The 25,655-nt window shown below is 37.8% G+C and overlaps 1 protein-coding gene across 2 annotated transcripts in view; it reads right to left on the minus strand.

Moving 5' to 3' along the window:
* Window positions 1–6,939: 6,939 nt before the first annotated feature.
* Window positions 6,940–25,655, minus strand: part of calcrla (calcitonin receptor-like a) — a 47,386-nt gene continuing 28,670 nt past the window's right edge. The window contains exons 1-13 of one of the 2 annotated variants that reach the window (XM_038282907.1): window positions 25,213–25,236; window positions 21,926–22,028; window positions 20,365–20,518; window positions 18,378–18,488; window positions 17,840–17,952; window positions 16,980–17,071; window positions 16,764–16,890; window positions 15,021–15,174; window positions 14,883–14,943; window positions 14,697–14,763; window positions 11,832–12,050; window positions 11,419–11,460; window positions 9,781–10,002 (exon numbers count right to left, since the gene is read on the minus strand). In XM_038282907.1, coding sequence (XP_038138835.1) covers window positions 9,781–10,002; window positions 11,419–11,460; window positions 11,832–12,050; window positions 14,697–14,763; window positions 14,883–14,943; window positions 15,021–15,174; window positions 16,764–16,890; window positions 16,980–17,071; window positions 17,840–17,952; window positions 18,378–18,488; window positions 20,365–20,518; window positions 21,926–22,000 — 1,437 coding nt within the window. In that variant the 5' untranslated portion in view covers window positions 22,001–22,028; window positions 25,213–25,236. Of the gene's footprint in view, window positions 10,003–11,418; window positions 11,461–11,831; window positions 12,051–14,696; window positions 14,764–14,882; window positions 14,944–15,020; window positions 15,175–16,763; window positions 16,891–16,979; window positions 17,072–17,839; window positions 17,953–18,377; window positions 18,489–20,364; window positions 20,519–21,925; window positions 22,029–25,212; window positions 25,237–25,655 lie in introns of those variants that run through there. The other variant, XM_038282908.1, reaches the window with a different exon arrangement.

The following is a 25,655-nucleotide window of genomic DNA, read 5'->3' on the forward strand; positions in this document are numbered from 1 at the left end:
CAAGACAATTTACATTTAAAATCAGAAAACACAATTGCATTGTCTTATTTCAGGTGCATATTATCTAATTATCGTATTTTAAGAGTAAAAATACTCATTTCATTGGCAAACTATCTCATTTACCCACTCAAATTAAGGGTAAATACACTTAATTTAAGAAATTTTGACTTATTTCTAGGTCGTTTTTCCAGTGCTCCTGCTTCTATTTAAACTGCTTTGACCCAGCCATCAGTGCCAGATTATCTTGAGCCTTTTGTGTTGAGAGTTCTCTATTGTTTCTATTGTGTTCTGATTGTCTGATCTTGAGCAGTTTCTGTATTTGGACCTTTGAGTCTGCCTGTCCCTGACTGATCTGTTTGCCTGGCCTATCTTTGGACTCCTATTGGATTCTTCTGTGGGCTGAACCTAGATCTGCCTCTTGACTTCTATTTTTAGGCAGAAATAAATTTAAAAAGAACCTTAAAAAACCCTGCCAAACTCTTTAAGCAGTAAGGAGATATTATAGCATTAAGCAGTTGAGCAGAGAAAGTCACATTTTAACAATTTTAGATTGTTAAGCAGCTTAAAATTTCATTGACAAAAAAAAAACACTCACCTTGAATTTGAGCTTAGTTGTAAAGCCACTGAAACAATTGAACATTTATAGTACCTGTGTTGGTGTTCATCGATCCAAATTATATATACATTACATAACATCTAGAAGACCTTAAATGTCTGAATCGTAACCTGAACACCCAAATGTTGTTAAAATTTAAGGTGGAGAGTAAAGCACTTCTTGGTTTCGGAATAATCATCTTTAAATCATGGTATTGATGCATGAGTAATAATAACAGGTCCAGCCTGTTGTCTGACCTACCAGATTTCTATTGTTGTTTTTGAGGCCAAAAGCAGATGTCACCTGCCTTTGTTCAGGATTACATTGCAAATTATTCACAAACAAGCAGTAGGTTACAGTAATGTGGAACAAGACAGACACAAATACATTTTTCCCACTTGTTGCATCGTCATCAGGGAAAATTTCTATTTGTAGATGAGGGCTGCTGCAGCTCGGGCTTCTTTATGCGGCAGTGCATTAATAACTGAGGAAGTTTTAACTGCTGAAATAGGCTGAGAGAGAAGGCTGCTGGTGGAACATGTTTGTGTGCACAGTTCCAGTGAGGTGGATGAACTCTTGAACTCAATAGAGAGCAGCTTTTATAATTACATGATTGTCTGTTGGGAGAGAAATCCAGCACTTAAAGGTAGCAGATTGGTTGTTTGTTCTGATGGACTTTATTCTTGTAATATGGGATAAGTAAATATAATTGTGTTTCAAATTAGGATGGTCAGAAATGTACGTTAATACATGTATCTGTAGTTTGTTTCAACTAAAGTAGAATTAGAATTACAAGAACAGTTTTTAAATCTAATATTTTGGAAGTGTATTTATGAGTTGTTTAAAATGGGAGTAGATTTATTGATGTGTTTATAGGTCTTGTGAGAGCAAATGTACATTAAAGAAAATAGTGCTTTTTTAAAAGGCCATTTAACATTTATGGATCACATTATATGGCGTAAAGTGTGGTTTTAGGTTAAAGGAAAAGGTTAGATTGTTTTTAACATTCATCAACAAACAGTATGTGTCATAAAGAGGCTTCTAGCTTGAATAAGTTCTTGGTATGTATTCACAAAGATTCTCAGAGTCCTTAGAAAGCTTTTATATTTGCCTAAAAAATGAAGGATGTTTAGATTAATGGTGACTCACAGCAAGGACTCGACATAAACTCCTATGACTTAGTGAGGGCGTGTGATTAACGTCAATGCTGGGAATGGTACTCCTCTTCCTTTAATGTTAGTACCTTTGGTCCTTTCTTAGCATTCCCAATTCCCCAAACCACCTCCAGAGTTTAATATTTTCATTGTTGGCTGCAGTATTATGTATTTGAATTATTCAGCTGTTGAACAGAAGGGGAATACAATTCTAAAAGTTAAATTATGCAACTTGCCATTGGTTAACAAAGTTAAACATAATTGTTTTATATTAACATATTTTCCTTAAAGTCTGTTACTTTAAGTTTAAGTCCAAGTCAACAGATCAAAATCCCATTGCAAAGTTCAAAATCAGCCAGGATTTGGATGTGTGGTTGTTCTCTGCCACATATCAAGAACACAGTGCACTCCTTAATAAACAACATGTGAGAGTTTCCCTTCTAAAGAAACGTTCTATTGGAAGGTCATCATACTTAAGGCCCTTGCAAACAGTGCCGGCTTCATGCACACAGCTCCAAATTGCACCCAGATTGACCACATTGGTTCCATGGACATAGAAACAAGAACTTTAACTTTTCAAGCTGCACTTGCAAATACAATTTACTTTCCTCGATACTTAAACACAGTCATGCCATCATACAGTAACAGAGGGCTATAGGCTTAGACTGCTGGAGGACATAGGGACTCCTTTTTCATCATTCTGCTTCATTCTATCTCTATTCTCCCACTCTGCAGAATTTGTTAGTTCAGTCTCTATCGTTATGCTCTCTCTGCTTTTTCTCATTGTAGCTTCATCTGGTCTGTTCCTGTTGGGCTGTGACTCCATCCTGGAGAGAAATAGCATCTGTGCTGCTGCCATCAACACCTTTGTTTATAGATATTCAAGATTGGCCTGTTTTTCAGGGTAGTCCTGGTGACTGGCTGGATGTGCTCTCTTCATCCTCTGAGATGGGAGCTGGCTCAGAGCTTGTCTGGCTGGCTTTGTGTTTACTGAACGTGGCCGCCTGTGGACCTGGTTTATAGTTGCCTTTTTTATCTCTGCTTCTGTCTCTGTGAACCCCAGTCGGCCTGGCAGATGGTCGCTCACACTGAGCCTGGTTCTGCTGGAAGTTTCTTCCTGTTAAAAGGGAGTTTTTCCCCTCCACTGTCGCTACAAGCATGCTTAGTGTGAGGGACTGCCTATGAGTTAATGCAATCAACCGGTTTTCCTTAGATAGAAAACTCTGAATTAATTTGATTGTATGATCTGGTTCAATTGTAAGGTGCCTTGAGATGACATGTGTTGTGAACTGGCGCTATATTAATGGAATTGAAAAACTGAATAAAACTAAATTTTAAGTCATTTTATTGTTACTACTCATATATGCTTGATAGAAATGTTTTCTGCATGGAAATAAGACACTTGGACAATAATGTCTGCAGCCTTTATACTTCATGTGGCCTTTTCCTACTGTACATAATAATCTGTCCCATTCTAGGGCATGTACTGTACGCCACAAAACATCTAGAAGAAACACAGGTGTTTCCAGTATTTCCAAAGCCTCTTTGTGTTATCCATATGCTTTCGAAGAGTTTTTTTTTTTTTTTTTTAACAATGTTTTAATCACAGTGATCTTAATGGACCAAATTATATGACGTCTAGAATTTTAAATGTCAACACATGATGACTAACGTCCACTTGAGAAATATATAATTCAGTTTCACTGATTTTAAGGGCACAATTTCTGCAAAGTTTGTCCAAACTTCTTTATTTTTTCTCTAAATATTCAAAGGAAACAAAAACTTTTCTTCTCTTTCGGCCACCTATTTAACATTGTCTCTCATCATGACCCCCTGGTAAAAACTTCCTGTGTTGTCACAATTGTGAAACCAAGACCCTATTGTCTTTTCGGGAAATGCCAATAAAAACAAAGAACTCGAGGACTTGTGCTGTGCTATTCTGTTTTAGTATGCAGATACACACAAGATAGCAACATTGTCTAGTTCACTGACATATCTAAAAGAGAAACATTGATATGTAAATATATAGATATATGTTCTTAACATTCAAGAAATAAAAACAAAACCATAAACATTCAAACAGCAGTGTGGCGTCAACGTGTCGAGACTATTAAAGTTAGATACAGTACATTAGAAACAAGAACTACAGACATTGTCCTTGATGCGTTTGACATCCTTTACAACAGTTTACAAAAATTGTCACTGGGGACTTCACAAACTCTTTGGAGAGTCATATGAAAACTTTTCACACATAAATACACAAAACTTACAACACTTTGCCAAAAATTGTTTGGCTTTACCACAGTTTAGATGAGTTTATTGAAAGTTTAAGCATCGAAAACGGTTCAATATGTCTTGATGAAAAATCTTTAACTCTGACTTCTGGTTCTTTCACTTCAACAATTCTGTCAAAGATCAGAAAGATTATCCTGCAAAGTTTATTTTTTATGAAAAAAACAAAAACATTTGAGGTTTAAAGAAAGTACACCCTCTTTAATTTCAGGCTTTTATGAAATCCTTTGGGGCTTATAAGGTAGGTATGGAGAAAAATCTAATGGATCCAACACTATTACTCTGTATTAAAAAAAAAAAAAAGTGCAACATTAACACTTCTGCATTATTACATGAAAATGATATTTTAGAGCAAAGATGTCTTTCTACGTGTTCGGAAAAAGACATACAGAACAGCATAAAACAGCTGTTAGTAAGTGTCAAGCTTCGTGTAGGGACAATGATTCAGTTTGGTTCAATTCAATAAATTCAACTTAATTCAATGATCTCACTAGTTTTGCAGCTGGGTAACTTGGACACCTTGCAGTCACTGTTTTAAGAATCAAACTTGTGCCAATTGTGTCCAACAGTTGAAGCTGGAAGATTTCATACATAGCAGCTAATATGAAACAGATTAATTAAAAAGCATTTAAGGCGTTTCAGTGGCCTAGTCAAAGAGCAGATACCTCAGCCTTAAGTACATTCTCTGGATATATTCAGAGAGCTGTGCAGGAACAAATATCTGCAAAAGTCAATGCATGTTTCATTTTTTTCCCCGAAGATGTGAAAGACTAAAAGAATCCAGATAGACTGACTGCAGCGTGAGTTTCTCTATCGACTACTGGGAGCCTCTGCTGCTGGTGGAGGCCATAAGGAAGGCTCTACAAGCCAAATGGGAGCTTCTGCATGCTTTAAGGGAGGTTCTACAAGCTTTAAGGGAGGTTTTACATGCTTAAAGGGAGGTTCTACAAGCTTTAAGGGAGGTTACAAGCTTTAAGGAAGGTTACAAGCTTTATGGGAGGTGCTACAAGCCGTAAGGGAGGTTCTACAAGCTTTAAGGGAGGTTCTACAAGCTTTAAGGAAGGTTACAAGCTTTATGGGAGGTGCTACAAGCCGTAAGGGAGGTTCTGCAAGCGTGTAAGGACGGTCTACAACGTTTAGGGAAGTTTTACAAGCCGTAAGGGAGCTACTTTAGCTACACGGGAGGTTTTACAAGCTTAAGAGAGGTTCTACAAGCTTTAAGGGAGGTTCTACAAGCATGTAGGTAGGTTCTACAAATGTCTATGGAGGTTATACAAGCATTTAGGGAGGTTCTACTGGCGTTTTGGGATGTTCTTCAAGCTTTAAGGGAGATTCTACAAGCCTTTAGGACGGTTTTACATGCTTAAAGGGAGGTTCTACAAGCTTTAAGGGAGGTTCTACAAGCTTTAAGGAAGGTTACAAGCTTTATGGGAGGTGCTACAAGCCGTAAGGGAGGTTCTGCAAGCGTGTGGTCTACAACATTTAGGGAGGTTTTACAAGCCGTAAGGGAGCTACTTTAGCTTTACGGGAGGTTCTACAAGCTTAAGGGAGGTTCTACAAACATGTATGTAGGTTCTACAAATGTCTATGGAGATTCTACAAGCCTTTAGGAAGGTTTTACCAGCTGTAAGGGAGGTTCTCCACACTTCAACACAGCTGACAGTGGTTCTACAATTGTTGGTGGTTCTATGAGCTGCTGGATCAAGGCTCTTATTTATCAAAACTCACATTGTCAAATCCGTTTTCCACACCCCAGCACAAACAGAATTAGCTTTCGAACCTGCTCGGGTCCTGACCGGTTTTATCTTGTCCTGTGAAATGACCTGCTCAAACCAGGGTGTACTTTCTTTTTACCAAGCCTGTTTGATTCATTCCAGGTATATCATCTAATTTCTCAAAACAAATAATTTTTAATGAGTCCATGTACTGTTCCTGCAGATATGGTGCCTCCTGGTCAGCGCTGCATCCTGTAAGTCATCACAGCTGAATTAAAGTCTGAAAACGGAGACATTCAATCGATGAACAAATAACCAGCAATGATTTTGTTGATGGATCTGAAGTGTGTGCGAGACAACTGGAGCTTATCAGCTTCATGCTTTCTAACAGGCACAATGGAGAGGTGACACAATGTGACGGGGATGATGACAGGTCCGAGTGGCAGGCGGATACGGTAGCATGAGAGTTCCTGCTCAGCGGAGCCACCCCTCTCTATCAAACACAGGAGCAGTGGTTGGATGCCTCTGAATTTACAGAAATACTGTCTATATAGAAATCATGCAGGCATTATCTTGCATGTTCTCTGGTAAAAGATGTACAAAATTATTTACACCAGCTCAAACAGATTCATGTTCCCAGCATTGTGGATCCGATCCATTAAAGGCCTCTAAAATCCAGGGAAAATTAAGTTGTTTGGGAGATAAATGGGCTGAGTACGATCGCATGCAGACAACAAAGTGTAGTAATTAAGAACCTGTTGTATTTTCATGCTAATGATGCTAGAAAGATGACAGTTTATTAGATTTTACTCACCTGTTACAAAAAATATATCAATCGCCTCATTTTTATTTGCATTGTTGGAAACGAAAGTGTACAGATAACTTAAAAATAAACTAGAAATTATTATGTTCAGATGGAAAGTATATTAAAAACAGACTTTATGCATTTTTCCTTCCTCAGATCTAATTAAATACATTTTCTTTGGTGTAATGAGAACTTGCAATGAAAAAGGCTTTAGTTGCTTCTGGATTTTATCCAATTATTGCACAACGCTTCTATAGAGTCCTCTATGTTTTATTTCTGCTTTCCAAGAAATACTTAGAAAAATATTTCTGCTGTAATAATTTATCCATACTGGCCTTAAAATAGCCCCTCTAGAAAAAACAAACAACCAGCCTGCAGTTCTTTTGTCCGTAAGCAGTTTTTAATGTCTAAGCTGAAATGTAAGCCGTAGAAAAAGCGATAAAGTTCAACCTTTGCTGCGTTTTGGCTCTAAAAGCTGTTGAAGGGTGCTGGTCATTTCGTCCCTTCGCCATTTTGTACTTTTGGTCGTTTTGTACCAGATGCTTTTTGCAGGTTGGGCCATTTCGACAGACCATGCTTCAATTCATACCAACATGTTTCGTACCTTTGAAAACTGATGTGTTTTTAAATATTATATTTGATTTATGTGGAATCTTCTGAGAGGAATTTCTTTTAATTCAATTATCTGGTTTCTTTAACTCTACAAACAATATGAATTAGATAGGTTTCATATAACCCTGCATATCTTGATGTTTGAAATTAAAACCCTTTGAATTTATTTTATTAATTGTTTTATCTATATTTTTGGTTCTTCCATCAAATGTCAAATTGTTAAAATTGATTATTGGTTTGTATTTAGACAAAACAATAAAAAAAATAGATAAAAACCTGTTCTTTTTCAATTTCTGAGGTTTTATTTAATCTTTGTCAAAAGAAAACTTCACTTTTTTGAGATTGTGTAGACATTAATTGTAAACCTTCTTAAGACTTAACAGTAAACATGTTCCAATCCATAAATTACAACATAGCAGGATCGTGAGTAAATGGCATTTAAAGGTACACTAAAAATATTTACAGATACCTTGTGATTAAAGTCACAGTTTTTTTGGTTAACGTCAGTCAATAAAAAACAGAATTTCTACTTTTTTCAATATTTCTGCAAAGCTGTGAACATATTTTAATTCTATTTATTGTATCTTACAAGAGTTGCCGCTAAAAAAATGAAGGTTTGGTTTAACTCTTTCTAAATTAATCATAATAATAATAAGATTCTCAACCTGAAAGCAATCAAGGCTAATCTTAAGAATAAAAAATAAAAAAAAAGTTTGCATCATTGTCAACAAGTTGTTCTGGAAATCCCATTAGAGTCCATCTGGTGTGATACCCGCCTTCTTAATCCTCTCCATGTCTGCTGCTGCTCAGCATTTTTAGGCTGAATGCTGCGACATGGGAAGCAGGATTTGGACCTGAGCTACTTCTCTCCAATACCAGTGGTTTAAATCAGCTTGAATTCATTTTAAGTCAGTAATTAAGTGAGGTTTTATAAATAAAAAAAAATGCTCTCCCTGTCCCTAATTAGGCGTCTTTAGGGATCACTGGTGTGATTTGGTGTCTGGTTCTTAATCTGAACAACAGCTCTCCACACTTAGTTCTGCAAATGAACAAGTGTTGAGCCTTTAAACATCAGCAAACAAAAAGGACTGTACTAAAGATTTCTGGCATGATTCAATGTTCTGTTAGACTTGGAAAATTATGTTGAATGTCTGAAAATAACAGGGAGAGCTTTTATTTTGTTAAGCAGAAAAAGGTCCTTATAACAATCTAACGATATAATAAGGTTCCATTTTTAGGCTAGGCTAGGCTAGGCTAGGCGGTTTGGCTAATTCACCACTAAAATTATCCAAAATAAAATAATACAGACTTCAGCTAGAAAATATCTATGTTGTTTGCAGGAAGCTACCAACTCTAGGTTAAAGCTCTGAAGGTAACTGGTGGACGAATCAAGCGCTCCCTTTGACAGGAGCATGAATGTTGACCATATCACAGCGGCAGTTTGCTTCCAGACAACTTCGCTTTGACTCCTGATTTTAGTTCATAAAGATATTTAGGGACTCAACAGACGAGTCCAAGTCAGAATTTTTTCTTTTCATGATTAAATTAAAAAGTTTAAGTTGTTCTGGTTTGATTAGTCATCTTTGTCAGCGTAACTTCATTAGTGGACTGATTCAAACTGGGATCAGAAAAAAATCCCACATACATAGGTACAAAAAAAAAAGAAAGAGAAAATGTCTTTTTAAGGGTACAAAATGGAGGTATGAATTTGCAAATGGTCGAAATGACCCGAAGCTGATATAAAATTGTGGGTTGTGCTTAGCTTTTATTTCATAGCCTGTCCCCTTGGCTTTCATCAATAAATACTATCCATTGTGGAGTATATTGCGTACACCTGAGGTAAAACTTCTAGTTATAAAACAAGATTTCCTTCAGTTCTTTTTTTTTCTCTCTCTCTCACACAACGATCTGCAGCTTCTACCCGAAACAGCTTTCATTTCTGCTCAGTCTGAGCCGTGAAGGGATAAAAAGGGAATGTGACACAATCTTGCTCTTCAAAACCAGACTTTTCCTCCCAGTCATGGTTAGATGATTTTAAAGCACATCTGCTGTCTGATTTCAAATAAAACCTAGCAGGTCTATAATAAAGACAGCATGGTAATATTTTAGAAACACGAATGCTTAGATAAAACCATGATAAACAATATGGTGTATCTTTAATATATATATTATGATTTAATGTTATATCTTCGTCATTTCTTGGATAAACGTAAGGAGAGCGGCTGTATTGGAAAGACGGGTTTGGCACTGTCTCTTTAAAAGGGTTTTTACAGTCTAAACGAAGGGCTTTTGTCCACAACATGGTGCCAGAAGCATAAACCAGCAGTCCTTATGCATTAGTTTAAAAACTTTTGTATCAGGAATAGTAGAATGTGAGAGTCCAGGTGGAACGACCGACACGTCAGCAGAACAGTGGAAGAGAAGCTGTGCAGAGCTCACCGACCTCCGGAGAGGCAGACAAGTGAGCGTTTCCTTAATGTTTGTGACACTCTGAATCCTTTTCTACACACTTCCTGACACCGTCCGGTCAGAGTTCCCCTCTTCTCCATGAATGATGCAGATGTTAAGAAATTGGAGGGATGGGTAGAGTCAGAAAGGGCCTGGTTGTCAGGCGAAGGTGCTGTCCGACTTCAGCATGGAAGCGTCTGTGTCGTGGAAGCCCTTTCCGTTCATGTGTTCCGTGTGACCATCGATGGTGTAGCAGCCCTGCACCTCGATGATGGAGGAGGCCGTGTAGGAGGCTGAGCGCAGGGCGTCCGAGTGGTTCCCAATGCTGCTGCCAAACTGGATGTGGTGCTGGTTCCAGTGCCGCCTCAGAACCGCTTGGACCTGAGCAAGAGAGACGGGGGTTAGACAGAAGGGAGTTCATGAGAAGCAGTGGCCCTATCGAATACAGTTCATCCCTTTGATTATAATGAGAAATAATTGCTCTATTTAAATATAACTTAACAATTTGCTCTTTGTTAAAGGTATAGTGGAGGATTTTCGCGAATTTTTGAAAAGACTCGTGCTCTCCACCTTAAAAAAATGGACATGCACAACCCTGTACCCGCTCCAGAGAGGGAACGCCTATTAACCACTTGCGAGAGCGTGCACAAGCCCATTTCTCCTCGTGCGCGCTCTGTTTAAAAGTTGTTCTTTGCATCGCTCATACAAACTTACTTTCCAAAAGAAGAGTTACAATTTTTCCACTATGTCAGACTTACCACCGGTAAGTGAAAATGGGGCAAAGCACGTAGGACGGCCTTACATAAACATATCACCAGAATGATTGACAATTAGGAGGACCACTTATTTTGATGATCCACCCAGAAAAAGAATGTCCTCCACTATACATGTACCTTAAAGACGAGTGGTAGCTCTAAATTTTGTTCATGGGGGCCAGAAATAAAAAGGCAAATAGCCACTTGCAAATCTGGAGAACCGAGGTTTAGCAGATAAAAAGTAAGAGCCCACTGATTTATACACCATGTGCTTCCAGCTGAAATTTAGATGTAAAACCAATAATAACCACTAATCCCAGTGCTGTTAACTTTTCCTTTATACTCAACAGAACAATGCTGTCTACTTTGAATTAGTTTTTAATGTGTCATAGGACTTTTTTTTTTTTTGTAAAATTCAGGGTGCGTTGTGAACCTTATAGCAACTGTTATAAAACACTGCTATTGGTCAAAATTGCAATGAGCATTTCAGGCTTTTTAAAGATCGGCTGTCAGCCAGAATACGATAACTGGCGCACCCCTAAAACTGTGATCCGATCTCAATACAACTGAAGCTAAAAGAGCAACACATTCATTTTTAAATCACTGTTGAAATAAAACTGTAAAGGTTGACAAAAAATAAATCAAAGTGACCAATCAGTTATGGTTTCTTTGTAAGTACATATAATAGGAAATACATTTAATTCTAAATCTTCGGTACAGTGGACATGATCAGTTCTACAGGACCCCTGTCCCCTGTCTCAGCCCATGGTTGCAGGAAAGTAATGCTACATAAGTTAGCATTAATTGAAGTTTATTGGCCTTTAGGAAAAAAAAATAACATGATAGAAGAAGAACGGAGAACAAAATAGTAATGTTTCTGTATGTTGAGTAGAGATTGACTCAACCAAGCTCTTTAAGGCCAATACTGATGCAGAAAAAACGCAAATATCTGTCTAAAACATTGGCTGCCGGTATACCTTAAACATGGAGAACAAAGACGAAGTATAGAAGAGATCACTCAAAGGTCAAATGTCCGACTTACTTCTCCATTGAAGAAGCAGAAGATGGTTGCCACAAGCAGACCCTGAAATGGGAAAATAAAACATTTCTTCCATTAAGACTTATGTGGGAGAGCAGTTCTAGTGGCTATAGAGCTACAAAGTAGATAAAGTTAAGAAAAGACATTTCATGGGGGTGGGGGGCTTGTTCTTCGTATTGCAGGATATAATGGGCAGGATATCCAAGCAGCAGTTTATTCTAGTTAAATGATGTTCAGTAAAGAGAAGATATATGATGTACAGAGATTTAATAAACAATAAATTAGATAAAACTCCCAAAGATGTTTCTATGCACATATTATTAGAGAACAGCTATTAAAAAGCACAATTTATACATTATACAAGATGGTTCCGGTTATTTCAGTCGGTAACTCAGAGCTGATGGTTGGCTGCTTACCTGGTAATGCATTAGTATGTGCATAAGGTAGTCGTAAATTTCAGAGGAGACCCGTCCCTCCGGCTTGTAAGGAAGCAGAACAAACTCAATTCCCAACAGAGGAACCAAGATGAGAGTGGCTCTAACTGCCTTCATGTAGAGACTGGACTCTGCCTGATGCGTCACCTTCAGCTTGGTGATGAGAACTCGGACGATGTTTAGCAGAAAGAACAAGTTGACCTGGAGGGAAAAGGGAGTCAGGTCAATATTCCTTATGATATAAGGTTGTTGGGTTTGACTCTCAGTCTGTCTTTTTAGGACAGACCGACCTGCTTGCAGATCATCTGCCTTCACCATGTGTAAATGCACATCTGCCAGATGTGTTCACTGCTGCCAAGAGGACAGAATGTCTGTCTGAAACACGTTCGGAGTCCTTTAAAGAGTATGCTGAAGCTTTTAAAAGTCTCTAGTCACATGATAAATGCCATTTTCTTGGTGGAACTCTTTATGATCTACCAAAAACTATTCCCAACCACAAAGCCCTGGGGTTCAATTTAATTCACGGTTCTCTGCCAGGCTTTCAATCATCGGCGCCCTGTCTGGAACCTCCGATTCTAATTTCACGCTTTAAGGTCAGACTCAAGACAATGAATACAGCCTATTTATTTGAATCATCTGTGCAGAAATCCTGAAGATTCGTAATGAAACAAACATTTCCTTCTTTGAGTCAATTTAAGGCCCCGTCCACACGAAGTCAAAACGAACACGAAACGCTGATATTTTCCAAAACGTTTGCCGTAAAGACGGAGACGTAAAATAAATGTGAGCGTCCACAAGAATGCATGAAAACGCTGCAAAATGTATGCCAGGCCTGTAAGTGGCGCTGTGGTGCCAAAGCAAAAATAAGCGACGAAATGTTGGGCATGCGCACTAATATTTATACATGGTTGCCCTGCGGGTCCATTTTCGTGGTTAAGTCAAATTCAGGTGCTGAACTATGTCGTCGATATTGATCTGTTCTTCCTGGAGATATTCCAGAAGAGGAAGATTCTGTTGTAAGCCCGACAGCAGGGTGAGTAGCATTAGCAGCAACGGCGCCATTGTTGTTGTGATACTGGTCGCGCATGCGTGTTTAGAGGCGACGCTATGACGCATGCTTGTAAAAAAAAATATGCGGTTAGAGCGTAAAGATGGAAACGCGAAAACGGCGTTTCGAAATCTTCCCACTCTGAAGGCTGAATAAAAAAAAGATAGTTTACAGACCCCCGAAACGCCGGCTTCGTGTGGATGATAGGCTGGTTTGGTGAAAGATTTGTGCGTTTAGGCCAGGGTTCGTCTTCGTGTGGACGGGGCCTAAGTATTACTGTACGGAAGAATTTAGAGCCACTGAAAAAAAAAAAAAGTTAATTGATTTTTACATTTTATTTCAGTTTAACATGGGAAAAAAAGTCAGAATTCTGACTTTTTTCTCCGAATTCTGACTTTAATCTCAGAATTTTGGATCTTAATGTAGATGGACACCATGAAGGAAGAGATGTGGAGCACTCAGCTTCACTGACAACGATGTGAGTTGTTTGAGGTGGCCAGTGACACATTGGTGGAAAATGGCGGAATTAGGCAACTTTTTACATGCCTGAGGGGTCTCCTCATTAATGGAGGAGCAGAAGGTCATTAAAACAAGAGAGCTAGTCTCTAAAACAGACATGCCTATGGTTTGATGCTAACATGTTTGTTAGATGTCAGAATTCTGAGAAAAAAAGTCAGAATTCTGAGAGAAAAAAGTCACAATTCTGACTTCTTTCCCATATTAAACTAAAATAAAATTAAAAAATCAGTTAACTTTTTTTTTTTTTCAGTGGCCCTAATCCTCTTCCGTACTACTGTATGGTAGAATAAACTTCAGCAAAGTGCCCAATCACAGGTTACTATGGTCGTTCATTAAAGGAATCAATCTGATTTAGACATAAACTGGACTGAATTATTCCACACTGGTTGTCTATTTTCCCATGCCCATGCCTAGCATCCCATGAGGCTTTTAGCCAATTCCTATTTGGAGGCCTGTTGGTTGATCTTTCAGTGTGAAAACAAATAAAAGTAAAGGGAAACACAAGGGCAAAAGTCCCAGTTGTCTTCTGTAGTTTAGATCACCACATCAGCCTCAGTTTATGTGTTTCTGTAAATATAAAATCAGGCATCAGGAGCTTAATTCAGACCAACACCGGGAAAATGGATCACATCATAGCAGTTGCTTAAATCCCTACACAAGCTCCATATCTGGGAAAGGACAGAACATGATGTAGAACGGTATAAAACTATTTTTCATTACTCATCAACAGACTTCGATTCAATTCAGTAATATATTATTAATCCCAAAGAGAAATGAACTGTATTTGATTAAATGAGTCGTTTTGTGGAAAAGGCTGCACAGAAAGAAAAGCAGCAAAGGTAAAAAACACAAAAACCTAAACTTTTCATGATAAAGAGCACTTAAGAATATGATTGAAAAGTTGTTTGATGGCTACAATATTAAAACTTTGCGTCTGAAATCCAAACAAGTTTTAATAAATGCAACCTTCTGTCTCAGACAGCTGACTGATCCGTTTCCTCTGAAATACAGTACGTCCTGTTGTTCTAATTGGGTCAATTCTTACAAAACAAAAAACAACCTGGGGGGCTATCAGTGGACCCTCGGAGGGCAGATGAAGTGATTTCACAAGACAAACAAAATTAAAGCCGTCCACCACCACTGCAGTGTTCTCTCAGAAGAGGCCAGAAACAGGTCGCTCTGCTCATTGTGCAATAAAAACAGGGTGCCCAGAGACAACATGGACCGGATCAGTTTAACTCCACCAAGCCAACAGACTGATTTCATCAGAGCCGTCTTACCAAGAGAGCAGCACATATGGGACCATGGATGATGTAGAGCAGCGATGTCTTGGAGCTAATCCAGCAGCTACAGAGGAGTAAAGAGAGAAGTTTATGCAACAATATCAGCAGCGCACAGTACCGGCCTATTTACAACAGTTCGGCACAAAGATTTGTCATGTTGATCATTATCTTTAGTAAACGTACTTGTCGTTGTAGTAGTAACTCCGAGCAATAGCATGAATGGAGGCAGGAATAAGAGGAAAGCCTAAAAAAGGAGCAACATTTTAATTAGCTTATAGAGGAGTAATTGTGTTTTTAATAGACCTATTTGTCCCCACTTACCCCATCCTAGCAGATAATACCACATCAAGTGCTGCTTCTCAGCAAACACAGCCACGACGATGAGAGTGTGCAGATAAATCCCCTCACAGAGCATCCAGAAGTAATTACAACCAAACAGGTAGAGGTGGATAAACTGGGACACTTTACAGCTGACCTGAGGAAACACAAAAAACACACACAAAAACAGGAGAATATCACACAGGAGAGTTGTAAGACAGCAAAACATCTGTATGTCTATGGCTTCTCAGAAGGATCTTTTAAATGTTAACTATTAGTCCTTTATAGTGAAATCCTTTGAAAATCCACATTTCAAGCTAATAGTGTTATTGGAATCCAGGACAAGACGTTATTACCTTTGTAACATAAAAAAATTTGGATATTTTGATGGCAAAAATGAATGCCAATGTAATGTAATGTAACTTACCTGAAAATATTAAGAAAAATAACAAAAGTGCTTCAATAAGAAATTCATGAAAAACTCTCTGAGTGTGAAAGAAACACTTTTTTTTTTGGTCAAACATAACCTTAGAGGCATTAATGCTGATACTGGCAATTACATTTTTTTAGTTTATAACCCTAAATATAATTGTTAACTAGGCCTATTAACTTTTTGACTTTTCTTTTCTTTACTTTCCAACTTTTTAATTAACTTTTAACCTTTTTTCTTGACTTTTTAACTTTTTAATAAACTTTTTACCTTTTTTCTTGACTTTTGAACTTTTTAATTTGCTTTTCACCTTTTAAACTTTACTTTTTAACTTCCCAATTAGCTTTTAACCTTTTTTCTTGACTTTTTAACTTTTTAATAAACTTTTTATCTTTTTTTCTTGATTTTCTTTTTATTTTGTAACTAGCTTTTTACCTTTTAAACTTTATTTTTTAACTTCCCAATTAGCTTTTTACTTTTTTCTTGACTTTTGAACTTTTTTAATTAACTTTTTACCTTTTTTCCTGACTTTTGAACTTTTTAATTTGCTTTTTATCTTTTAAATTTTACTTTTTAACTTCCCAATTAGCTTTTTACTTTTTTCTTGACTTTTGAACTTTTTAATTAACTTTTTACCTTTTTTCTTGACTTTTTAACTTTTTAATAAACTTTTTATCTTTTTTTTCTTGATTTTTTTATTATTTTGTAATTAGCTTTTTTTTATCTTTTAAACTTTAGTTTTGAACTTTCTAAATAGCTTTTTACTTTTTTTCTTGACTTTTGAACTTTGTTATTAGCTTTTTACCCTTTTTCTTGACTTTTTAACTCTTTTTCTCCCCAATTTAATTTACAGTAGGTAATATATAATTCAAGGGCCCATCTAATTGGTCAAATGCCAAAATAAGATGAACGGCCATGTAGCAGTATCTTTGCTAAATGGCTGGATATAGATCTTTTGCTTCTAGACCTCACTGAGGGATGGGGGGGACTCCATTTGTAAGGGGTATGCAAGTGATCAAAAACTGTAATGTGCCCTATAAACAGTTAACTAGAAAACTAACTTTCAGTTTCAAAATAAACATATATTATCCCCAATTATTTACAATTTTGGCTTCCCAGCTAATGTGTTTTCAAAGATCATTCAATTAATGGTTACTAGTGATATATATTACTTATCTGTGATTTTAAAATGAATATAGAAGGATTCGTCAGTATTCTCCCAGCTGCTTTTTAGGCCCAGATTTGAGCAGCAGTGCAAGCTGAAAGAACAGGGAAGTAAACAGTGAAGATGGATTAGAACCAAATAATGAACTCACTGGATTTCTTTGCAACAGCTCCTGGTTGTTTGCCACTGCGGTCAGCCAAATGATAGTGATTACAGAGTTCAGAACAAAGGAGAAGAAGAGGTTCTTGTGAAGAGTAATCCTCTGGCAACTCAGACTTCTGCAGGAAAAATAAGATATTTTTATTCACTCAGACGAGAATCAACCATTGAGACCTAAACTTAAAGCAGGCCGATATCAGGGACTTACTTGAAATGAAAGAATATAGCCAGAGAGATAAGGAGGGAAACCAGAGAGAGTCCATGTCCTATGAGGGTTAAGTAGAAATGATTCATCGCCGTCTGGAAAGAATTGGAAGAAAGATATTCCTCAATTACATATGTCTTCAAAACCTCTACATTAGGCCTCCCTGGAACCAGTTAAGGTACAATCCTGAAATCATGTGTGCAATTTGGAGGTGTGTGCATTCTTCTCCAGCTAGGAGCCAGATACGTTGGTATAAGGAAATATTTTTTTTTTTGACGCTGCTTGGTGAAATCCTTTCAGCTGCCATCAGTCCACTAATGTTTAAAAAAAAAATGACGGGTTAACCCATCATTTTCAGTGGGAAAGAGCCTTTATATATGAATGGACTAATTCTAATAAAATATGTTTTCAATAGAAATATGGAGAATGTATTTCGGGTAGACAGGGCTCAGCAGAAAGTGCTTTTTAGATCCGTGGTTAGGTTAGTGATATGCTAAGTCTCAGGGCATGTTGTGTAAGATAACTCTCCCGATGTCTTAGTAAATTATTTTGCAAAATCTTGTGGAAATTTTGCCATCACTAGTGGGGTCTGATAAAGATGTCATTCATTGATGTCTTTGTTTGGCCATCCAAACATGATGGCATCAATCTTTGGCAACTTTCAATGCCTTGTACTTTTTTTGTTGTTGTTGTTTCTTTACACATTTACTAATTTTAGAAATGGGAATATTTTGAGCTAAAAGCCAGGTCAATTTTGTGGTGCTGTGTGAGTTTGGTGTTTAACTGTTTAGTATTATCTCAGATGCTTGAAAAAGGTCAGATCTTCAATAGTTTATGCAAAGATGTCCTTTATGAGGACATACCATCATGCCTTCATTGGTGTGCTCGGTGCAGCGTGTGTAGTTGCTCCATGTCCGGTTGCTGAAGGGATGCACAAACCACTGCCCACTTTCCGTGCAAATCTTTGTCACCATTTCTGAAAGAGAAAACAGAAGTTAAAAAAATAATTAAAAGAAAAATTATATATATATAAATTTTTTTTTTTGGTGAAAGGTACTCATTATTTCCAATGCCATAACAAGCTTACTCCGGATAATCATCAATGAATCGATGCAGCCAGCTGGGCTCAAAAGATCTCAAAAAGAAATAATGGATGGGATCCAAACAGTCTTTAGGAACCCATTTTGGTAATCAATTATAATTTAAGGATATTATACCTGTCTTATCTCTAGTCAAAAAAACAAAAACATAGTGGATGCCACGCTTGACAATATTTCCCTGTAGTTTTCTAGAATTTCTTTGATGCTGTTTTAGTTGAAGTTGCCTTAAACTCTTGGTAAAAAAAAATAAAAAATAAAATCCATGTTTATTGTTTTCTCTGTTCGAAACAGCAGATCTCACCAGAGGGATCAAAATCCTGGAAGTAGTCGGGGCAGTGCTGCTCCGATGTAACTCCTGCTTCGGTGTCGTCCCAACACAGCCATCCATCCCAAGTCCGATTACACATGGATTCTAAAACCACAGACATTTCTTAGTTGGGCTACTTTGATTGAGTAATATACGCATTTATCAGCCATAACATTAAGCCTTACTAACATTAAGACTTAACTTCTAATATTTGTTGGTCCCCCTTTGGCTACCAAAACATCTCTAAGCCCTTTAAGGCATTGACTCTACAACAGTCCTGAATTTGTCCTCTGATGTCAAGAACCAAAATGTTATCAGTAGATTCTTTAATTTTTGGAAGTTGGAGGGGCTTGATGAGTCAGACTTCTTTGTTATTCATATGCCCCAGATGCTTTATTGAATAGAGGTCAGGGAAATTTAAAGTCTAAGGAATCAATTCCGATTGTCCAATGTGCTCCTCAAGCAATTGGCAGAAGAAACCATCCTACAAGTCTAGAAGACTTATGTATTATATACAAATCAAATAAACATTCGCATTGGCAGGACCTAAGGTTTATTCACAGACTGAAACCCAAATCATCATGCAGTCAATTCATCATCCGCCTTTAGTATATGCTAATGCTAACTAGAGACTGACATTTTTTCGGGAATCCCATGGGTCACGGGATTCCCGTGGGATGGGAGTCAGTATTAGTAACGATCATGTGATTGGGACGGTACAGGATTAAACCTTAACGGGAGCAGACGGGAGCGGGAGCAAACAAATAGTAACTAAAAAAAAAACTAGGATCGATGCCAAAAAATAAAATAAAATAGAAAGAAAAAAAATCCAGTACTGGCGCCGCCATTTTGTATTTTTTTTCCCTTGAAGCCTACACTATAATGCGAGTCAAAAAGACTACACGACCCAAAAACCAACAGTGCTTCCGCTCTGAGTTTTTCACCCGCGCTCAAAAACAACAATGGAGGGACCAACAGTTAGTGGCGAACTCGACTTCGAAAAGTTTTGTTTTGATTGTTTATTCACCTAAGATAAGCATGGTCTGTTTCCTTGTTTGTTACTTTTATTATGTATTTATAATTATTATTCCTTTTACTTTAATTGACCTTTACTACAGTTAGAAACAGGAACTTAACTGACCCTTCATAGAAATTCAGATTCAATGTATTGGCAGAAATCTTATTGAAGACAACAATAATGGGAGTGGTGCAGGAGCGGGAGTCATTCTGAATGGGAGCGGGATGGGAGTGGGAGTAATTTCACCAGGAGTGGGACGGGACAGGATTTAGATTTAGATTTCTACTCTGGCCCGGGACATAATTTTTTTCTGTGGGAGTGGGACGGGACAGGAGTGAAAATCCACTCCCGTGTCAGTCTCTAATGCTAACCTAGACACATTTGGCCATCAAAATGGCATTAATAAAGAGCGTGATTCATTAGTAAAAATTACCTTATTGAATTCTGAGATATTGTATTTTAGTATGAAGAGGTACAGCATGACTGTCCTGTCCAATCTGCAGTTATCTCCCATACACAACCGATTGATGCCCTTTCTATTCCCACATTCTGTCAAAACCAGGATTAACTTGTTTACAATCTTAGCTTTGTTAGCTCATTCATGGATCAGACCGCGTGGTCCAGCATTTGCTCCACATATGCATCAATGAGCCTTGGCCTCCAATGACTCTGTCGCTGGTTTAGCATGGCTCTTTACTTGGACTATTTCAACAGACCAAATATGCCTCACAAGAAACTGCAGTTCAACCCAACCATGATCCCATCACAGTTTTGTCCTCGTTGTAAAACTATATCAGATCCCTTTTTTATGTGTGCAAACGCATAAAAAGGGGATCAAAAATCTAACAAATAAAATAACTCAAATTCTTAGGCTATCTTTTTTGTTCTTTTTACCCAGTACCATCCACATGTATGGTAATCTGAAATGAGTTGAGCAGTAGAAACATGAAACCTTAAAGCTACCTTGTCTGCCGTTTGTGTCGTCTTTCATGATCTTCTGGTAGCATTCAAACTGGGCCGTAACTATCTTGTTTCTGGTGATTCCAATGTCATGGTAGACGTTGTTAGGATGCTCTTGCTGACTTTCGTTAACCTCCATGCTGGCCCTACCAAGGAACTGAAAAAAACGTCAGACATAAAATATTACTAGGGAAACCAATACATTTAATACAATGGGCTCTTTTCTCTAATCCGCACAGGATCAAAATCACACAAACACTATATTGCCAATAGTTTATGATCACCTACCTTGACTTGAATATGAACTAAGTGACGTCCCATTGTTAATTGATTGTGTACAACATTATGTTGGTCCACATTTTGCAGCTTTAATGGGCTGAACTCTTCTGTGAACTCTGACCACAAGGCTTCAGAATGTGTATGGGAATTTTCGATGATTTTTCTAGAAGCCAATTTGAGAGATCATAGACTATGATTTTAGATGAAAAGGCCTGACTCTCTGTCTCCTTTTCATTCCTTTTTAAAGAGGAGGAAGTCAGGACATTGTCAACCTCATCCACACCAAATTCTTCTATTCAGGTTTCTATGAACCTTTCCTTGTGCACAGTTATGATGGAGGAGGAAGGTGCCACACCACTGCTGGGAGCACTCATAGCACTTCAACTGGTACTACTGGTGTAATTCATCACTATAGAGAAGGAAGTGTGTGGTAGTATGTGGCCTGCCAGCTGCTCGTTCCATGAAGCTCTCTATGCACAGTTCTTCAGCTACTTGAAAACTGCATCAAGTCTGGAGGTCTGAGGTGACTTTACAGAAAGTTAAATGTCTGCACACTTTGTGCATCAATATCCACTGTCCCTGCTCCGCCTGTTTACATGACCCATCACGTCATACCTCAGTTGTTGTTTTACCTAAGAACATCTACTTTGATATAATACCACTGACAGTTGACTATGAAATGATAATATGAAAGCAAATAAGGTAAAGCTTTGGAACGTACACTCCAAGTGCGAAGCATGGTGATGGCAGCACCATGCTAAGGGGCTATATAGTGATACCGGTGCACTGCATGATAGTCTGACTAATGAATAAGAAGCATGACCACCAGGTTATCTTACTTCAATGCAGATCAACATCTAGATCAGACATTCCCAAAATCAGCCCTCGAGGGCCGCTGTGCTGCAGGTTTTAGAGGTTTCTCTGCTTTAGCACAGCTGATTCTGATGATTGCAGTTCATCATAAGCCTGTTAATCAGCTATCAATGTAAATCAGCTGTGCTGGAGCAGGGAAAACTCTAAAGCCTGCAGGGCAGCGGCCCTTGAGGACTGACATTGGAGATGCCTGATGTAAATGGCGAACACCTGTACCCAGCAGGGTTTTCCAATAGAATAATCACCGAAACAAACATGAGAACTGGGTTTGGATGGAATAAACGTGGATAGATTCCTACCTTAGCTACTAAAAGTATCTGTTCAAAGCTTAGTAAAATTGAAGCTTGTTTATGTTTACAAAGCTGTGTGTTTGATTGCGTGTGTTTGATTGCGTGTTGAGGGGTTATCCTACCTTTGTTAAATTGCACAAAAGCATGAGCGTGACCATCCAGCTCCACCCGAAGCCGCCCATCTTCCTTTCAGCCATGTCAAGTAACACTTCAACAGTTTCAGATCTGAAACAGAGAACAAACAACTGAAATCCCCCCAGAAAAGCTGCTTCACTGATCTCCCCTAAACTGAATTTTATCTCATTCTAACAGAGAGGAAAGCATATTCATAGAAAAACTGATGCAAATCAACATGTACATGACCAAAACCTAACAAAAACATGTCACAGGTCTAAACAACAAACATATCATCACATTGTAATACTAGGGAATACGAGAAATAGATTAATTAAGAGAACAATGAAAACTGCAGACTTTACATCATTTGGGTCAGTCAAAATGAGAAGCTCCTGCAGTGTATTGGAATCAGAAATTAAAGGACTCTATGTGTAAAGAATCTGATCATTATGACGTTGATTTAAACCTGAAAAAAGCAGTATTGCAGTATTTTAAAGACACCACATCATTAGCTTTCAGTCATGTGTGTTTGCAGCCTTTACTTTTAAAGGCTGTACTCAGGAGGTTCTACTGGACTGAAGCTGGGGACCACTGGGGTTTCATGGCTGCTACACAGCAGATGAGCCAGAATTCAGAAAAAAAATTCTCCCTCAGGAGGAACTCATCTTCGCTGCAGGATAATGCCTACACCCAGATAGTTGAACTGCACTGTGGCAACTCTATCCATGTCTTCATTTGAATGTTTTATAAAAGAGAAACAGGTTATTGTTGAATAAAATCCCTAGAGACCATTTATACCATATTTCCTGGACTATAGAGCGCACCTTAATATAAGTTAAGTCATAGTCATTCCAAAAAAGTAAAAAAAAAATATCCACTGGACTTCCAATTTTGAAGACGTTTCACTTCCCATCCAGGAATCTTTTTCAATTCAAAATTTCAGGAATAGAGATGAGTTCGAGGTGTTGCATGTTTTCCAAACAAAAACAAGGTTTTTGTTTGGAAAACATGCAAATTGACACAGCACAACAAATGAAACAATTGAAAACTCACTATAAGTTGTTCCCACTAAAGAAAAAACTGGAAACGTACATATATAAGCCGCCCTGTGCTATAAACCTCTGATATCTACTGAACTGTCCCCCACCAAACCTGTAGGGGAAGCTCTACATATAGCCCCTGAAATAGAGAAGAAGATGAATGCTAGCTCCCGTTAGCTTGTTGGCTCAAAGCTGTAAGAGCTTCAACTGAAAGATGGGGCTTTATAAGCTCCTTATTTCTGACTGCATAAGTTGAGCCCAGTCTCTTCATTGGTTTGGCAGCTTTAATGCGGCAAATAAATGTCAAAATGTGTGAATTTGGGACGTTTGTTCTTCGTCGTGCCTGCTGCTACCATATTCTTGTGTCAAATGAAAATTAGCCCCTTATCCTTTCATTTCAAACTTTGACTTCCCCCTCAGGCAATTAGGAAATATCGATAGAAAACCCGCACTTTCCTATAAGCCGCATGGTCCAAAGTGTGGGAAAAACAGTAGCGGCTTATAGTTCGGAAAATACTGTAGATCACGTATCAAATACATAAATAAAATACAATAAAATAAATCTATAATTACTTCAATATCCGCAATTGTAAAAAATTTCATACATTTTTTCAGACATTTTTGTTGCAGAAAATTTAATATGATTGAAGGTCACACACGTTTTTTGGGCGATATGAGTGTGCAAAGGTAGAATAAATTAAATAAATTAAGTGAGTGATTTAACAAAAATGAACAGTCTAATGAACATCTGAAAATGTTTACATTCTACATGGCAGCATTATTTTGGATAAAATATGCAATGCAGAGACGTGAGGTGTTTGGGGACCATTCACTGCCCGGGGACTTAAGGCAGAACAAGAATGGTACCCACAAGACATCTGACTGATGCAGATGGAGGCGTTTTGTTGTTAAGTAGTGCAAAAGTATTAGGCCTACTAAGTAAATATCTTGGTAAGTCTTCTTCAAATGGAAAATGTAAGGTACACGACAAACTTTTCCTCTTTTGAAAACCAAAACTGTTTTTATTGTCAGATCAATACTGTGACTGACTCAAAGACAGACTTTCTGCAGCTAAAATGATCCATTAAACTTGCCTGAAACTCCCATACTTGGTTCTTAATGCTAAGAAAATAGTAAATTTACATCTGTTTAGCTTTTAAAATTTTAAACTTTCCACTGTGAGATCGAAAAAAGTCAATCAATTAATCAATCAATCAATTTTCAATTCAAGTCCAAAAGAATTCATTACTGGACTTATTTTAATATGCAGAAGATGAAAATTTTGCTTTTGATCAACAATAAAGTATGTTTTTTCTAACAAAACAAAAGTTAATTTATTCTGATATTATTAAACTGTTACGAAAAAAAATATATATATTTTTTTTTTTACATTTTAAGGAGTTTTAGCAGAGAGCTTCTGATTGGACGACTGTGACCAATTGAAAAAAAGGGATGGTCTTGGTATAGAGGTTATGTAACAGACAATTAAAATTGAAAACAAATACCACTGTAGCAGTTTTTAAAACCAAGATCTAAAATGTTAAGCTTGTTACCTGCATCTTCAAAATATTGCCAAAATATTTGCAGAAAAAAACCCAGATGAGTATTTTGGTTTTTTCCTCCAACCAGAAATAAAAAAAATGCCTTCTCTTCCACAAGCAAATATCTATGGTTCCAGGATAGCCGTAGCTATCTCGACATAGAGAGATGAAGAACATCCACAGTTGTTTTTTACGAATGGGGCTTTGTCCACTGAATCAACAGATCATTCTCAGTGTATAGTGGGCAGACAAGGTTGTAGCCAGCTAGTTTCCTTTTCAAACACAATCCAGAACATGATAGTGTGATACTGTCCATGAGCCAGGTTTCTGTTAAACAAAAACATATCTATGATGATTTTGCTTTTGTATTCTAGTATATTGAAATTGCACTTTCAAGTAAAAATACATTTACAGAGACAGAATATCACCCAAAGTTCCATGAAGAAAAAAACACATTAAAATTATTTTTAGTTTTAAGTTTAGCGTCCATCAGTGATTAGTTTTGAAAAAACTAGATTTCTATTAGTCAGCAGCAGAGTCCAGGGGGAGATTCTCTCTTATAAAACCCCTGGGAACAAGCAACCTTCAATTTTCATTGTTTGGTTAACAAATAGATTTTTTTCCGGCTCTAACAGGGTCGGCACAGACGAATAAATGCAAAGGCGAGCGGGGGGGTTATTAGTCCAACAATGCATTGCAGATTAATCTGACCTGCGGGTCACTGTGTGGCTATCCCATCAGAGATGCTGCTTGGAGCCATAAGAGCTTCACCCGGTGAGGAGGGGCTCACAGGGTGAGAGACTCGAAAACAGAACTGGAATCTGCAAATTGGAAACAGCCATTAGGAGGTCAGCTGCTCCTTCACGCATGAATGAAGATACACAAAATAACGTTCCCAAACACACAGCGGACGCTCTGCCAAGTTCCCCAGCTGTTTCTTGGCCAGGAATGTTTTTCACATGTGACACAGAGGATGTGTTGGTCAGAGCGCAGCAGAGAACAGACGTCACAGACCGCTTTCCTAATAGTTATAAACACTGTGGTTCAGTCCCTCTAATCTGTCCTATATCACTGTCAATGCTTGTGATGAAAATTAGAGTTGTTGTTTTTTGCCATTTTTCCCATGTTTATATTCAGCACAAACTGAAACACAG

This window comes from Cyprinodon tularosa, unplaced genomic scaffold (genome assembly GCF_016077235.1).
Source record: "Cyprinodon tularosa strain WSP-4 unplaced genomic scaffold, ASM1607723v1 ctg189, whole genome shotgun sequence".
Lineage (NCBI taxonomy): Eukaryota > Metazoa > Chordata > Actinopteri > Cyprinodontiformes > Cyprinodontidae > Cyprinodon > Cyprinodon tularosa.